The sequence below is a fragment of the Equus quagga genome, chromosome 8 (genome assembly GCF_021613505.1).
Source record: "Equus quagga isolate Etosha38 chromosome 8, UCLA_HA_Equagga_1.0, whole genome shotgun sequence".
NCBI classification, from domain to species: domain Eukaryota; kingdom Metazoa; phylum Chordata; class Mammalia; order Perissodactyla; family Equidae; genus Equus; species Equus quagga.
In genome coordinates this window covers 82,329,376-82,346,156 of record NC_060274.1, presented here as the reverse complement: position 1 = coordinate 82,346,156, position 16,781 = coordinate 82,329,376, and the positions used below count along the sequence as shown (strand labels likewise).

The 16,781-nt window shown below is 37.3% G+C and overlaps 1 protein-coding gene across 3 annotated transcripts in view; it reads right to left on the bottom strand.

Annotated features, from left to right (window-relative positions):
* Positions 1-1,256: 1,256 nt before the first annotated feature.
* Positions 1,257-16,781, bottom strand: part of SNX10 (sorting nexin 10) — a 75,902-nt gene continuing 60,377 nt past the window's right edge. For all 3 annotated transcript variants that reach the window (XM_046670425.1, XM_046670424.1, XM_046670426.1), the window contains exons 3-7: positions 14,515-14,601; positions 11,000-11,100; positions 10,477-10,575; positions 3,503-3,715; positions 1,257-3,048 (exon numbers count right to left, since the gene is read on the bottom strand). In XM_046670425.1, the coding sequence (XP_046526381.1) occupies positions 2,967-3,048; positions 3,503-3,715; positions 10,477-10,575; positions 11,000-11,100; positions 14,515-14,601 (582 nt within the window). In that variant the 3' untranslated portion in view covers positions 1,257-2,966. The remainder of the gene's footprint in view (positions 3,049-3,502; positions 3,716-10,476; positions 10,576-10,999; positions 11,101-14,514; positions 14,602-16,781) is intronic.

Below are 16,781 nucleotides of genomic sequence, written 5' to 3'. Positions count from 1 at the left end.
TCTTATGACCTTTACTTGCAAAGAAAATTATCCATGCTTTGACTGTCAAATTGCAATAACTAATTTCAGACAGCATTTTGTATTTGAAAATGTGTTTATATATAATAAAGAAAAGGTCTGTATTCCAAACAAAAGCAGAAAATTGTATTGAAATAAATTGTTTCCTCCACTGAAAAGATGCTGCGTTGTATTCACAGGGTACCAACTAAGTAATTTAAATATTAAGAAGAAAACTATTTAGAAACAGAATAAGCTTTTGTTATTTTTGTCTTAAAGTTATAGAGGCCTTTTGTCAAAAAGGGTCTTCCTTTACAGCTGAAATACCGAAAACCTTATTTGTACCACAGTAGCTCAATAATAATGAATCCTTAAGGCACCAAAAAAACAGAGTTCAAAACAACATTCAATTTACTGTTGGATATAACAGTTATTGTAGCTAGGCTAATGAATTTAAGTTCTGAACAGCCATAAAAGAAATGTTATTTTTTTACCTTAATATAGTAAGGTTATTGCATATCACTTGTTTGTATGTGATTATTCAATAAAATGTGAACTAGGTTTGAAAAGCTCCTGCAAGATATTTAATATCTTAAGGGACATAACTATTTAAACACTTCTGTTTTTCCTTAGTAACTTTAAAACTTGAAATTTTAACTAGAATTTAAATCACTTCCAAGTGAGACTTTAAAAGAAACCCTAAGTAACAGGTTGTTGACTTTCATTGTTGACACCTTTGGGTTATATATAAAACCAGTTCTCAAACAAAACACATAAACTGGCTTTATAGGTGAACCGTTTATCCTTTCAGAATTAGCCCCAGAAATACAGTTTTGTTGTATGTAAATCATGAAGCATCCAGGATTAGAATTCTTTAAATTTGTTACATTAAAAATAGTTTTAAGTCAACACCTATTCTATTTGGTTACTTAAGTAATTTTCTTTTCCTAAAGAAAGCTTTATAAAAATATGCCAGAGAAAAATAAGAGACTTGAACAAATCAAGAAAGCCATCGAAGGCTGAAGTTCATCTAAATATCTGAGCTGCAGGAAATCAGTTTTAAGAAGCCAGCGCTTAGATATAAAAACAGCCAAACCCAGGCTAAACGCCTCAAACGTGGACAACTATAGTGAATACTGAACCAAATTTTACTAAAGTTTTCCATTAAAAATTACTGATCATTCAAGAACATGCTGAATTTAGGTCTAAATCAGAAGAAATACATTCTCTTATATAAAATAAATGACCCAACAAACTAAAGTTGATTTTTTCATATTTAATGTGAAACGATGATCTCGTGAAGTTTACATCCCACAGTATTAGGCATTACTTGATACCAATTTTGATGGCTATGTTACATCACTTACAAATAATATGACACTCAGTGACACAATATATGCTATTCAAAACTGCTGTAAAACAGAAATAATGTGAATTCAAATACATATTGCCGAGGAGTTGGGGATGGCTCTTAAATGACTGGATGGCATACTTTACATGTAAGCTAGACCAAAAGAAATTGCTAAATCTTTTTTTTTCCTGCATTAAAATAATGAGTCTTAGATGATAAAGTAACAGGACCCAAGATACATTAAATCAAAATTTTACAAAAGTTCAATGACCAACCGAAAACAAGAAGGGAAAATGAAGGAAATCATTCTTATTCTAAATTTAACTTTTTTTCTGTTGGTTCTCAGTTACAAGCATTTCGAGGACTTACAATAACTTTTAAATTACTAGTTAAAATAAAATGAGGTGAGGTAACAATTATAGCAACAAGTTATCCCAGTTATGTAAAAATACCTTCCTGTTAGTTTCAGAGAGATTTTGTATCATTCAACAAGGAAGAAACTTCGATAATTATCTCAAGAAAATGCTGCCTCATCTGAAATTTGAAGTTCAATGTAGTTTATCAAAGCATTGTATTTTTGGGCCACTGAAAAAACAGATATTTTATTAAATTATGCCAATCCTCAGGCAGATGCCTAAAAAGAAAGGGCTTTTTAAAAATGAATATTTAATTGTGAAATTAGCAAGTTGATATCCTTTTCTAAATTATGGGAACATTTACTGGTCAAATTTATTAATTTTTATAAGATCCTACTTCTAACTCAGAGATAAGTAACAAGTAACCACCATGACACCGAAAGTTACCTAGTGATAAGAAATTGCACGTTTAGTCAGAAAATAAATCATTAACCTGTAATTCTAATTACACAATGATAATGAAAACAAATGATTTGTTTCCAGAAACCATGTGTTAAAGCTGATTTTGGATGATGAAAATGTATTTCTGAATCTATATATTGCAAGTATAAGCACAATTACTAACACTATTTCTTTTTTCCTAAGATGTAAACATTATTTTAACAAGTCTCTATGCATGAGATACATTTTCCATCTAAGTGTGCAATAGAATACTGGAAATGTTAAACACTCTTGAAATATTGCAAACACCCAAAAGCAAAGTGTCTTCCCAGTGCAGGGGAGGTACCCACAAAACACGAGCCGCATGTCTGAAAGAGGCAGAATGGTCCACGCTGTCAATATTCACAGTGGTTAAGATCATACATGCTGTGTTTACGGGAACACTGCCCATTGATACGAGAAGGAATGCTCTATCTGGATTTTAAATGCTACCTATTTACCTCTCTTTTAAAATTCAATAAAACCCAACTAGGTTTTTTAAACAGATAAATCATGTCATTTGAGGGCAGGCTCTAGCTTTACCACTAATGGTTGCCTATAAAGGAGAGTATTGCATTCACAGGCTTTTAGCTTTTTACAGAAGCTTAGCCAAAATAAGACAACATAAAAATACCACTAATACACAACCCAACATCTTTAAGAATTTAAATACCTAATATCATGACAGTGAGCTTTAGGTAAGAATATATTATTAGCGAGCTTTCTTCTCTATGACTGGACATAATTGGCTATTCCTAAGATGGTAACATTAGAATTATTTTTCAGGATTCCTGCGGAGCTGGGCTCATTTTACATCCATGTGAACTGCTGTCATCACTACTGTGTCCAAACCCAGAGGATGAACTGGAAAAGAAGAGAGGGGAAAATAATAAAAAGAGGAAATTGGTTTTCACAACACACTCAAAGCCTGAGTAACAGAGGAGAACTTTAATTATCTCCAGTCACAAAGAGAGACAGGAAATTTGGACTTTTAATTAGCCATTTGGAGTGCAGTTGGATATTTTTTTAGCTAGATAATTTAAACGCGAATAATTCAAGTCTGACTAAATGAAAGTCACATAATCAGAATGCAGATAATTGAATTTCTACTGCATTCATTAATTCAGTGTGGAGGTGTGTGTGAAGACTACTCTGATGAGCTGTCACAGCTCAATAAAATCTCAGTCAATTAATTTTTTCATTATCTTAGTATTACATCAACAAAAAAGTGAAGTGTGTGTATATATCTATACACACGCATATGTGCACTTTGTGTTATATAAATACTTATACGTTAAATCAAAATGCAAGGAAATACCTTTCAGAATCATAATCTATATCATTTTCTTTTTTTCCTTCTTCATCTTCTTCAGGGAAACGTCTGTTCATCAAGGCAAACTTGTGAATTGCTTCTTCTACAGAATACTTAGTCTGCCCAGAAACGCACGCCTCGATGTCTTCCGAATTCAGATGGCTCTGCAAGAAGAGGTGAAGCCTGCTATCTGAGAGCAAAAGTGCGTTCTGGAGGACCCTAGGTGAAAGAAAAAGGAGAAATCATCGGTGAACAGGGATGAGCAATTATAGGGTAGGAGAGAGGAAAACATTAGAAATGTGTCACCCAAGTAATTTCTCCACTATAGCAAACTTTGCATCTGTTATGGACTCTGCTTATTAAAGAGATGAAAGCATATGTTAACTTTTATTCAATTATTTGGAAATTTAGGTGAGTAAAAATATGAAGCTAATAGTTAAGAACATCTGTTAAAAGAATAACTTCAAGGACATTTCTTCAATTTAACCATCTGTTATGACCATGTGGATTAATTATGGAAATATTTTGCTTATATAGTCATAGAAATTTATTCTACTTAAAAAAAATTTACTGCCAACCAGCATGTCAATTCTGTGATCTTTATTGGCTAGGCTGTCATGAAACATCAAAACTTTCAACTGCTATTAAAAATTATATTAAAAAGTCAATACATTTCTCAGCATGTTTTACATTTTAAAACTTTACAAGTATGCTTATTATGTACACATTTACAAGGGCTCAGTTGAGAGGTGGCTTTGTTTGAATACCTAAGATTGACTAGAAATTTCTCCAAAATCTTCAGCTGTGCTGTGTATCTACATTGTTAAAATGAACCACCAAATAAAATTGCTGCCAGCCAATTTTACCATATGTAATTAAAGTATAATAATTTTGTGATAAGTATACACTAGCTTTCCCACATGAAAGATCAAAGTTTACAAAGAGAGTACAGATTTCAACTATTCATGAGAACCACATGAAGGGTTCAAATCTCCCCCGGAACAAAGTCTACACATGCTCAAATTCGTGTTGTCAGTGAATGTGTTTTTTTGGAAACGCACGTCTGAGAACAGGAAATTAAGTCAAAGTACACCCTTATATTTAAATAAAAACTTTTATCTTTTTAGCAAAGATTTTGATGTTTGATCATTTAATCTCTTTTAATAGTTCAATAATGATATAACACAAGACACTAAGACCAGACGTAGGGGACAAAACTAAAGTGAAACACTAAAACCCCAGTACAATTTTGCCCAACATGGGATTTTTCCTGTAGAGGTCTATAAAAAATAGATTATGTATTTCAGACTAAATGAACTTTATCTTATATTCTGCATTTTTAAACAAGTAATTAGAAAAGTAAGTCTCTTTTGGCCATTCGTATCAGTGTACTTAAAATCCAAGGTGATTAGAATATTTCCTTTTTCTTCAAAATAGAATTATTTCTTCAAGAAGGCAAACATCTAAAAGTACACAGCATCAAAACCAAAATTTAGCCATCCTCTTGGCTTACAAAGGTAGTCTGAGTAAGGATTCTTTACCGGCCTACAAAAAGGAAAAATAAAACCTTTGTGCTTTTTAAAAGGCAAAATTTCAACCACAGCCGCTAAACCTCTCCCCTCCTTCCTTGTCCACTGCCCCAGGCTCTCTCTGAAGATGACCACGTCACATGATAAGGATTAATTTACCAAGCACGAGTGGTAAAGTAGTAAATCCCTTTTACTACTCTTCGAGATTTATTTTCTACATTTACAAATGTTTACCACTCTTGTTTTAAATACTTCAAATCAGGAGAAGATTTATATGGCAACGACCCATTAATATTAGCTTGCATTTGCTGTGAAGTTTGAACAGAGTGTTTCCTGTGTCCTTCTGTCAGGGGTTTCCTGCCAGCCATGGTACAAGTAACTGTTTATGGGATTATACTTACTGCTTTGTTTCTGTTGGAAATGTGTTTTATTTTCTTTATAAAATAATGGGTAATCTTTAAAATTGATTTTAGATGGTTCGAGGCATTACACCACAAAAGTAATGAGCACTAATGCCAATGATATTGGACACAAATTCATTTTAGCTTTATTTCATGTCTAAAGCAATTCGACTGGGCCTTGAACTGCTCACGCGCTGTTATTAACTCGCTAGTAACCTAACACATGGGGACAGCAAACAAAAGTGATCAGAGTCCAGGTTGATCGGGACCTCAAGGCTACTGTCCTTTTTCTTGAGCTATAATTCAATTTCCAATTTTACTGTACATTAGACTCATTATTTCCCAGTCTTGTCTTTTCTGCTCAATACTGCCATCTGGAGGACACACAGGTGAAAGGCGAGAGGGAGCTCAACACTTCCAGCTCAGAATTCTGAAGTAGGCAAAAGATGTGGCTGGGGAGGGAGCATCTGCACACACACACACAGGCCCAGAGTTCAAAAACAGCACATCTCTAAGCAGTTTTGGTTTTTTGAATTCCTTGTGCCTTGATAAATTTATGCCACTGTGCTCCATGGGTATGAGTTTTAAATAAGCAAAAATAATTTTTTAAAAATATTTATGATTTTTATTTTCAGTCAGAGATTTCATTCCAAAACTAAAACCACAAAATTTTTAGGGTGTCTTCCCATCTGGTTTGGTGAGCATAACTAGTTCATTTAAAGTAGTACCTGGTTTACTATATATCAGAGCGTGTTGCGACCGCCATCAACATAATAGGAAATTCTATTTTTACCTTAGTCATATTTGTGCCACATTTCCCACAAACAAATCTAATAGCAGAAAATCAACTTCAAAGTTAATATGAAGAGTACTTTGTAAAACAGTCTATAAAATGTCATTTTTATAAGCTTCCTTAAAAATAAATGTATGCAATTTTCAAGCTTTTATATAAGGAACAAAAAATAGCCTCTAGAATTTTAAAGGAATTTCTGAGAAGATATTTACAACATGAGTCAAAAGTTATTCCTTTCCCCATAACAACTTCAAACCAAACAAAGCAACAGCTGTTTTCGCTTGAATGGGATGCAGTTGACACTCTGGTTCTCCTCAATGTGATTTTATTAGCTGCCTTATATATTGGTTCAGTTAGGAACAATATATAGCTGTGCAAAACCATTTCATCCTTACTAAGAACGCCTGGGTCTCCTGAACCCAATGTAATAGCATATAGACACATCTGCATAGCATGTGGAACGTTAGCGGTTTGATGTAGGAAAAAAAAAAATTAATTCAGCCTAATTACCTCTTACCACGAGAAAAAAAGAAAACCTACAAATCTTCACTGAAGACATTCATGATCTGTGCTGTGGTGCCCTCTATTGAACACAAAGACACAAACATTGTGTGTGTGTGTGTGTGTGTGTGTCTGTATAAAACCAGCTGTAGTGTTTCCACAGTATCCTTTTGTAAAAACTATAATATTCCTTAAATTTCTAAGAAATACAAAACTGTAATACAAAAGTCTACCTTGTAAGGGAAATGTAGATATATTAATGGGATGAATTCCGTAAAGAAGGAAGGCTGGCTGCTGTTGGTGACATCGGTCCAGTGTAAAAAATTAGCAGGAATGCCATTTTCACAGTTGAAGACTTACCAACAGAGTTTATCATTTTAGTCTATAACTTTCTTTTTCCATCACTAATTACAGAAGTGACTCACTATTTATAATTAGCCAGGGGTAAAATCCAAAAAAGAGACTATAGCCAAGATTGAGGGAAAAATCTCACAATCACACTGATCAAATTTAGCTAGCATTTAAGAGTTTCGCTAATTATAAACTTGCCAGTTCCTGGGATTAATATAGTGTCTCCACCTTTCCTATGATTTCCTCTCTATAAAATTGAGATGATACCCATCTCCTAATACTGTTGTAGGTATTGAGATAAAACATGTAAAAATCTAAACATATAGTAAGTGTTCAGTAAATGGCATAAATTATTCTTATTTGGCACCTAGTCAAAGAAACAACTTTCTAATCCCTCTATGAAGACTAGCCTGGATGTGTACTTTGCTATTTAATATGTGTTATTTCACAAATGACCTTAAAATGGAAGAAAACATATTATATTTATATTCTATATACCCACACAGGCACAGAGACAGCAGCATTTTGGTTTCAGAGGGTTTGAACATATATAGTGCTCTTGGTTCATAACTTCAAAACTTACATAAAAACCGTATTTTTAAAATACTTGCTAACAATCTACAACGCAAGCATATTTCACATTTTAATGCTGCGGTGTCTTCCCTTTCAGGTTCCTAAAGTGCTCTACAGACAAACAAGAGACAGGCTATGATGGTGGCCCTACTTAATGGGTAACCAACGGGGCCTCAGAGGACGTCAGGCTGGGGTCAGGACACAGTGCCGAGATGGCCAAGTTGCATGTGGCATTCAGTTTCCCAAAGCGGGCTTGGGCTGGGGAGACACCAGGGGCAAAGTCACGGAAGGCTGCTACTTCTGCACAAACTGGACAAAGAACAGGAGAGCTATGCATCAGAATGTGAGGGACTCAGAAAGGAGGGTGGGGACGGTCAGGAGGGGCCACAGCATTCAGGTCACTTAGGTCAGACCTGAACCCAATGGTAGGATATTGGACTCCTTGCTTCTGTCTAGTTCAGACCACACAGAAACACTAGATTTCATTTTTAATGTGAAACTCATCAACTTGGAGACTAATGTTCACATCCCATAGTGAAACAAGTAACATCCCAAGAGAACTTGGTGTCTGTTCTATGATTTGAGGCCTGGATGAAAATCCAGAGGCAATTTTAATTATTCTAGCCATGCCAATAGGTAGATAGTGCCTCCCCACTAGAATGGAAGCTTCACGAGGGGAAGGATTTGTGTCCATTTTGCGCAGTCCTGCATCCCCAGTACCCAGCCTGGCCCAAAGCAGCCACTTAATAAATGGGTTTTCAGAGCCTTTTCTGGTGCATTATCTGAACAACACAACAACCCAGTGAGGTCAGCAATGTCTGTGTTACATTATCTCACTCTTTACAGCAAACCAAGGCTCAAAGGAATTAAGTGACTTTTCCAAGGTCATATAGCTGGAAAAAAAGCAGGAGCCAACATTCATGGGAGACCTGGAACCCAGCTCCGCGAACTCCTGATCCAGACACATTCCACTATGACATCTGCATCAAATTCAACCACCAAACAGCCAAACAACACAGTGTGCAAAAATAACCAAGTGCAAGCACAACCCCACTGCAGCCAAATGGCGCTCACTCAGTCATTAATTTGTTATATCAACTGCAGGAGAGGAGGTCGTGTTCAAAACAATGAAGTGATTCCTGTCCCAAACACATGCCCTCACGTAACTAGCAACGTAAATACAAAAACACGTGCCGTCCTTTGACCTGAAATAAGGAGACTTTCCACAGAAGACAAGCCGCTCCCCAGTGCTGACAGGGACTGCGGGATCGGCTGTTCCTGTCCAGGCCTCACGGGCGATGGCCAGTCTGCAGCTTCCCTGAGCAGCATCTGGAGCGACAGGCCACTCTGCAAACTTGTTCTGCAGGGACCACATCTTAAAGGAGAGGCCATCAGCCACCTGGGTCTCATAGAGACAACAATTAAAATCCCTTTCCCTTTGGGAAAAAACTTGACCAGTTCTTTGTTCTGTCCCGCCTGTGATTTAGGCAAAAGAATACCACTGTACGTTTTCTAGGACTTGGCTCGGTTCATCGGTTCTTCTGGTCTCTTGTCATTTTTATTCCTCTGGCTTCTTTAGCTTTCCCAGCCCTCCCTCAATTTATAGTCTTGGATGTTTCTATATGCCTCCATGACCCTTTCAAAGGAAAGGCACTATATCAATCTAACAGAAATAAATATTAATATTCATGTGCATACTTAATACCCAAACCCTTTATGAGTGAGCCATCTGGGGCGAAGGCAGTATATTACTGCAGGCCAGCTCTAAGGTGCCAGGTAGTGGACTCAGAAGGAGATTACTTCAGGTCGTGAAGCCAGCAGAAAAAGAAAGAGAGCTTAGGAGACACGGCCCTGTCACTTACTAGTAGTCATATGACTCTAAAAAACTGGAAGTTAGGAAAATTAGCTCTAAAAAACTGGAAGTTAGGAAAATTAGCTCAAAGCTATTGCATGTCTAAGCATATTAAAATAATAATGGCCAATACTTAGATGGCACACATTATGCGCCAGACTGTTGTGAGTGCTTTACGCTCGTTACCTTGTTTCATCCTCTCAACAACGTTCTAAGTAGGTACTATTATTAACCTGATTTTCTAGATGAGAAGACAGGCACAGAGCGGGTAAAAGACTTGCCCAAGCCCCCAGCTAAGATCTGAACCCAGGAAGGCTGGCCTCAGAGTCTGTGTGCAAAGCAACGTGCTGTCTCATGGGACGGATATTCCCGCTTTCCAGAGTGGTGAAAGGAAATGAGAGTAGTGTGAATTCAAGTCGCTTTCACTGCAGTGCCCACCATCACCAAGTAAGCCAGAGCTAATAACCCCCTGAGACTGTTCACACACCAGTAAATACCCCCTTATAAACATTCTCTCCAAAGAATAGACTTAAACTATTCATTTAGAGGAGCCATAAGGGTATTAGCAGCCCAGCGTAGAGCTGCCTCTGCTCTGTCAATCCTAAATGTTGTAAATAGAGACAGTTTTTAAGAAGCTCTTTGTTAATAAAGCACATTTGTTTCCTGGGAAATTTTACTTTTGTCAGCTAAACTCCCAAATAATTTGGCTCTGTTTTACAGCTTAAGGGGCCATATATTTATTATCTGATTCAATTAGTTCGTTGTTTCCTTTCTAAATTTGGTACCGAATACGCAGCATATGATGTGAGCCACAAGATGGCGCTCTAATCTAGGAAATGAACTTCTACTGAGGTCGGCTCTCAACGGATTAGAGCCTTTCAGAAATAGTACTGTTCTCCCCCACATCATCATAGGACACCCAACTCCTGCAGAGTGCTTTTCCACATCCCCTGTGGCCACAAGAGTTTCTGCACACTTACTTTCTGAGGAAATCTTCCAAACCCTGACGACGCTGATCTACATGCTGGCGATTGTTCATGTTGAAAAATAAGTTTTTAGATGGAAGTTCTGGCAGTTGTCTTAGGAGAAAGAAAAAAAAAATTTTTAATCATCACATCAAGGTGGATCAAGGTGGTTCAGTTAGAGAAATCCCTCAAAGTGAAAGCAAATTATGAATGATAATTATCATCCAACTATTATATAATGATATATGTATTATATATATTATATAGTAAGGGTATGAGAAAATCAATTAATTTAAAGAAAACCCCATTTTAAACATTTTTGTGGCCTTTCACGATCAATACTCATAAAAGTTGGTGGAATTCAAGTGATAAATACTGAATTCAGATGCAGTAGCCACAAAACTAACTAAAGCTATATATTGCAATCAAGAAGAAAGTCTATAAAATCCTTCATTTTTATATATCTTAATGCATATCAAATTTTTAAGTATTGAATATAATAATACAGACTCTTCAATATACTCTTTAAATCACTTACACCAGCAATGCATTACTTTGGAGTCTCTGCCTTAGCCACACAAATTCTCTATATCTTCTGCGTACACAGGATGTTTTCATTGTAAAACACATGCTATTGGTCTGTTTAGAGAAAAAGAAACATATAAGCCTCACTTAAGGAAAAATGCTTTTCTCATATCTATAACTCACTATATGCCCCCAATATTCATTCTAAATACGATTTTAAAAAAACAAAAATACATTTGCATTATGCTTGACTCAAATCTCGTACATAACCCACCAATATAACAGCCCTGAAGACAGCTGGCATGACAAAAATGAAGAGTGTTGTCCTGGGACAAGGCATGACCCAGCCACTCCCCAAGTCCTGAAGTAGCCTTCTGCTCACCTATTAGCGCTGCTTTCAAAGACAAATCATAAAAATTAAACAAGTCCTGAAGCACAAATGACCAATAAGAACTCAGGGTCATCTACTGCATTCTAACACCCTCTATCCATCCATGTAGCTGGAGAAGCCCTTGGGGATTAGACACACCTTCTTGTGGCCCTTGACATGACATCACAGAAGCCGTCACGTCCCTGAGGTGGCCATCATTACAGATCACGCAAATGACCAGGAATCCTGAAATCACTTTTAAACAAGAGAAGAGCCTCCCCCTCCTCTACTAGACATTCGAGGCAGAGTAATCCAAGTTACAGAGAGGCGTGCAGTGCACGGGGACAAGCATCCGCACGGGGGACCCAAATCCTAGTCCTGGCTCTGGTATGGAGCTAGTCACTTAAACGCCAGTTTCCTGAATAGTAAAACGGGGATGAAATAGTAGGTATCTTTTTCACAGCGTGGTTGTGAGGAGTGATAATAAGCACTTGGCAAATGTTATCTATTGATATTCCTAGTTACTCGATGTTGGTTTCCTTGCAGCTACCCTACGGCAGACTTGGAAAAAGCCACCAAGAGAGGTTCCATCCTAAGTAAAATGGCAAGGCTCCTCCTTTGGGTAAACACAGCTGGTAAATCTGTGTGTTTCTCCTTTGGGTAAAACAAGAGACCTGCAAATATTTGTCTACTGGCTTTGCAAGAAGCTCTCTATTCTCTGTATTCATTTCAAAGTTCTATTTCATGATCTTTACATTGTCAATGAGAAATTTTTTTTGCCCCTCAAATTTATATTATTTCAAAATTGTTATTATTCCACCACTTAATAAGCACCTAGCAATTGTTTGCCTTGGGAAATGTAAGTGATTATGTGCATGAGTTCTTAGACTGTTCCCATGAAATGTATGGCACAGTTCCTGGTATTCTCGAACTTTATAAAGTTCAGAAAACCTCAGGATGCAGAGAGGTTAAGCGACTTGCCCCCAAAGTAGCTATTGGTCTAAATCCCGTCATCTTTGACAACATGGCAGCAAAATGTGGTGGGGACGGAGACTGTGGCACAGTAACACTCTGCGTGTGGATTTCAAAGCACACGAGGGCCTCAGTCTAATGTGATCCCTGGGGACTAAGACAGCAGGCCATTGACACCAGAACTGGTGCCCTAACGAGGCTTGGGCGGGTATCCTCAGGCTCTCTCCCCAGAGCATAGCAGGCCGCTGCAGGGACTCCTGCTGCCTCAGGTACACGAGGTCAATTTCAACTCCCTTTCATTTCTCTGTTCAGAATCACTGTGGATGTCAATAACGGGAGATCCATCTGGTACATACACCAGCCACAGGTCTATCCAGAAGTCCTTCATTTGCAGGATAAGTTCAGGCGAGTACATACGATCGACTACCCACCTCTGTAGTCCACTAGCTTAAAATTCCAAGTAAATGCTAAGATTTAGAGTCGATTGATAGCATTTCCCTTGAGGTTAATTTAAGCGGGTTAAACACCAGCTTCTCTACCTGAGAAGCTCTATGGGTATAGCATCGAAGCGAGTCAAACCCTGCAGTTACTCCATCCACTCCTAATCGTACAACAGGTGGAAGCCTCTTCAGAATCAGACTACCCAGAGATCACTAATTTATTAAGCTCCTCTAAATCTATTTGCTTGTTTCTGCTATCTACCAAGCCAAGATTAATTCACTGTCAATTTATTAGCATTTCAGAGAAACGCCAGAACACTACCAAATAGTACTTGCGGAACCATCATTTCTGGCTGGAGATGGACATTTCTGAATTCACATCATGTTATTTATGTAGCCGAGAAAACCTGATGCTTTCATTAATTCCCTGAGGATAATTAAATTTCATGCCTACCATAAAGTGTGTGATAAGGATGCACAAATTTTTTAGAGGAAGTTAAAAGGCAACTAAAGAATTCCATTTCAAATGCTTAGTCTTACATACTCACGTTATAATTTTCCACACAGAATGCATTGTCTGGTGTGACTTTAGGAGTAAAAACCAAAATAAAACCAAAATGCAAGGCATATCCTAGCAAGGGGCTTCAATACAATCATCAAAAAAGCAGTTCTGAGTTTTTACTTTATTTTCTAAGTTGGGGAGCCTTGAAAGAAAAAAGGAAAAAAAGGAGGAAAAAAATTAAAAGTTTTGGCTGGTGATTGGGTGTCTAATATACCAATTTAGCTATTTCCACGGGAAGATTAAAGGTGGCTAAATTTTACTTCACTTGTGCTACGTAGTCATCGATAAAATCTGAGCCTGTTTCTATGCTCCCAAGAGAACTCCGGACTAAATCAGATGAGAAAAGTGACTATCTTCATGATCAGGGGCCAATCAACTATAACCTGCAGGCCACATCCGGCCCGCCACTTGTCTTTGCAAATAACATTTTACTGGAACAAAATTACACTCATTCATTTATGTGTTGTTTACGGCTGCTTTCATCCTACAACAGCAGAATTGAGTAGTTTCAAGAGAGACTCCACAAAGCCCACAGAGCTGAAGACATTGACCACCTGGCCCTTCACAGAAAAAGTTTGCTGACCCTTTTCAAGATGATCTTAGAAGATCACACACCATACGACATTGTTCAAGAGATTATGATAGAGTATTACTTCCAAATAAAGTACATCATTCCTAGTTACTTATGCTAATTACTCAGAATCTAGACAAAGGCAAAACAATTGCACATATTCATCTCCTGCTTTCTTATTCTATAAATAAAACATTACATATCTCTCTTCCAGAGAACTCTATATCCTCTCAAGACTTAAGATTTACCAGGCAATATGTTATCCAGAAATATGCTATAACCGATCACAAAGAAATACTGTTAATGAGCTATAAATACTCCTTAACTGTGAATTTTAGATGTATTCACATCTTCATACATGAAGGCAATAAATATTAAAATATTAATATTAACAAAGGTGCAATAAGGAATTCAAATAAGTAATTTTTCAGTTTCAGGAACCAGCTTACTACTTCATTTAAGATACAAGGATTAGTTGTAATCATTCGAATTCAGTTCTTCAAATTAGGAAAAGTTTTACAAATTTCAGTTTTAAGTAAATCACAGTGTCCCATCAAATGTATGCTACCTAAAAATTATTATGATTTCTACGGACTACTGACTGCATACTTACATGAATACATATCTCATAGTCAATATAAGAATGCCAGAAGTCCTCCTTCTGAATCCTAGGATCTCGGACCCAGACACTTACAAATTCCTGTGAGGGCATCACAAAAAAAGAAATGTGTTTCAGAATTGCAAGAAGGGCTGGAGAGAGCTGAGAGAAATGACTGTACTAGAACAAAACTGAAATGAGCTTTAATCAGTCTGGTTGTAATGCTTTAAAAAACAAGAAGTAAAGTTAATGAATCATGTACCATAGGAAGTTCAAGAAACACTTTTGCCACAGTGGAATTTCTTAAATAATGCAAAACCAAGCTGAGTACACTCTTAGATAGGTTTACAAGCTACATGAAGACAATAAGAAAGGATACACTAAAACTGATTTTTGATTTTTAATTATGAAAAATAGGCTCACATTTTTCTCAAATTTTAAAAACAGTCATTTCTTATTTTCTTCATCTCTCTAAATTAAAAGTAGAGACTCTGCCTGATAAATCACCTCCTAGAACACAAATAAGAAAGAGTAACAAAGATCACGTGAATAGCAAGCGATGAGAGTTGAAAACGATTTTGTGTATGCACCCAGCTTCATAAGAATAAGCAGTAATAACTTATTAATAGAAGGATGAACACCTTTCACACAACACTTTTTCTACTTTTAAAACATACTTCTCACACAGGACATCATTTCATCTTCATAGGAACCTCATGTTACAGGTAAAAGAGATGTTAAAAAAAATACATAGTCGATAATTCTGTTCCTTTTTAAAGAACAATAATAGGGAATCCAGGGTAAAATTTAAAACACAATACTTTCAGAGAAGTGCTCTTTACTAAATAAGCTTAGTTTAAAAATCTGAAAACAGGTATAACAAAAAAGTATTATGTTTGGCATGATAAACTGTAAAGTATAATTTATTCACTTGGTGATTATAAATGTACTAATTGAATTTAATTTTAAATACATTAACTTTTTGGTTAGAAAAAGGGGGCTTCAAGGCTGAAGCTAGAGGCATCGTTACTGCTTTGCTGCGGCCCCTCTGAGAGGCAGGCTGTCGATGCTCTAGAGCAGAAGCGGAAGTGAGATTGTGGGGTTTTCTGGACAGAGCACCTCCATTCTGTTATGCAGATAATAAAATGAGAATTTTCAGTATAGAGGATTTATAACAAGGAGAAAAAATGGTCCACGTTCCCTGAAAAGAACTTTGCCACCTATCCCATCTGACCTTCTACGACAGGACAGACGGTTCTTGCGTTGGAGACCTCTGCCCCACTGCCGCCCTCGGCACGCACACATTAGGAGTTCAAGTTCCACAGAGTCTTAGTTTAAAATCTTTTCATCAGGTATTTTTTAAGTTATTTAGCAGACAATAAAAACAAGAAAAGAAAAAGAGCGATGCTCTAAACGTTTCGCCCATGATTTCTGAAAGTGCGTTCTAAATTGTAAGAGGGACTATAGAAACAAGGGTTAGGGCAAAGTATCTGGAACAGCCCCTCATCACCCGTACCGTGACGGGGTTAGGGATAAAGCAGACCCCGCCCAGAGATGGAAACCGAAACAAAACGCAGGCATCGTTCCTTAGTCTGTACACGTGTCTCCTGTTAGAGAGACAGAGAGAGACAGAGAGAGACAGAGAGAGACAGGGAGAGAGAGAGAGAGAGAGAGAGAGAGAGAGAGAGAAGGAATGACTCAATCATCAGTGAATCAAGGAACAGAAGGACAAACGGGTTCGGAATAGAAGAGGAGACCAGAGCCCAGAGTAGACCACATCTCCCTCCAAATCCGCCCCCACACTCACGGCTGCGTTCTGACTTTCACAGGCCCTGGGTACTTTTGCCTTCATGGGCCTTTTCCTTCACAAAAAAATACTAAAAATCATACTCTATGAATGCACTGGTGTAAAGATGGATATATTAATATTATACATTAAAACCTTTTCTTTGACCTAAAAGTTCATTTTATTTTTCAATTTTAAAAGAAATTAAAACACTTTCATGGGCCCCTAAAAGGAGTGATGGGCCCTGGGCACCGTGCCTAATGGAGAAGCAAGGCAGAATGTTGGCTACAGCTGACAAGGTTCTCCTGCCCACCCACCCTTAAGCCAGAAGGGTGCTAGTCATCGGGTCACATGTAAGCCACGCTCCCTCACAAGGTGCTGGCAGCTCCACTTTTCCACCGGAGACACAGAAGTTCTTCAATACACCAAGGGAAATTAAATATTTCCAGTAGCTTAATGTTCCATATTAACAGAAGACATGCACCTGTTACTGAAA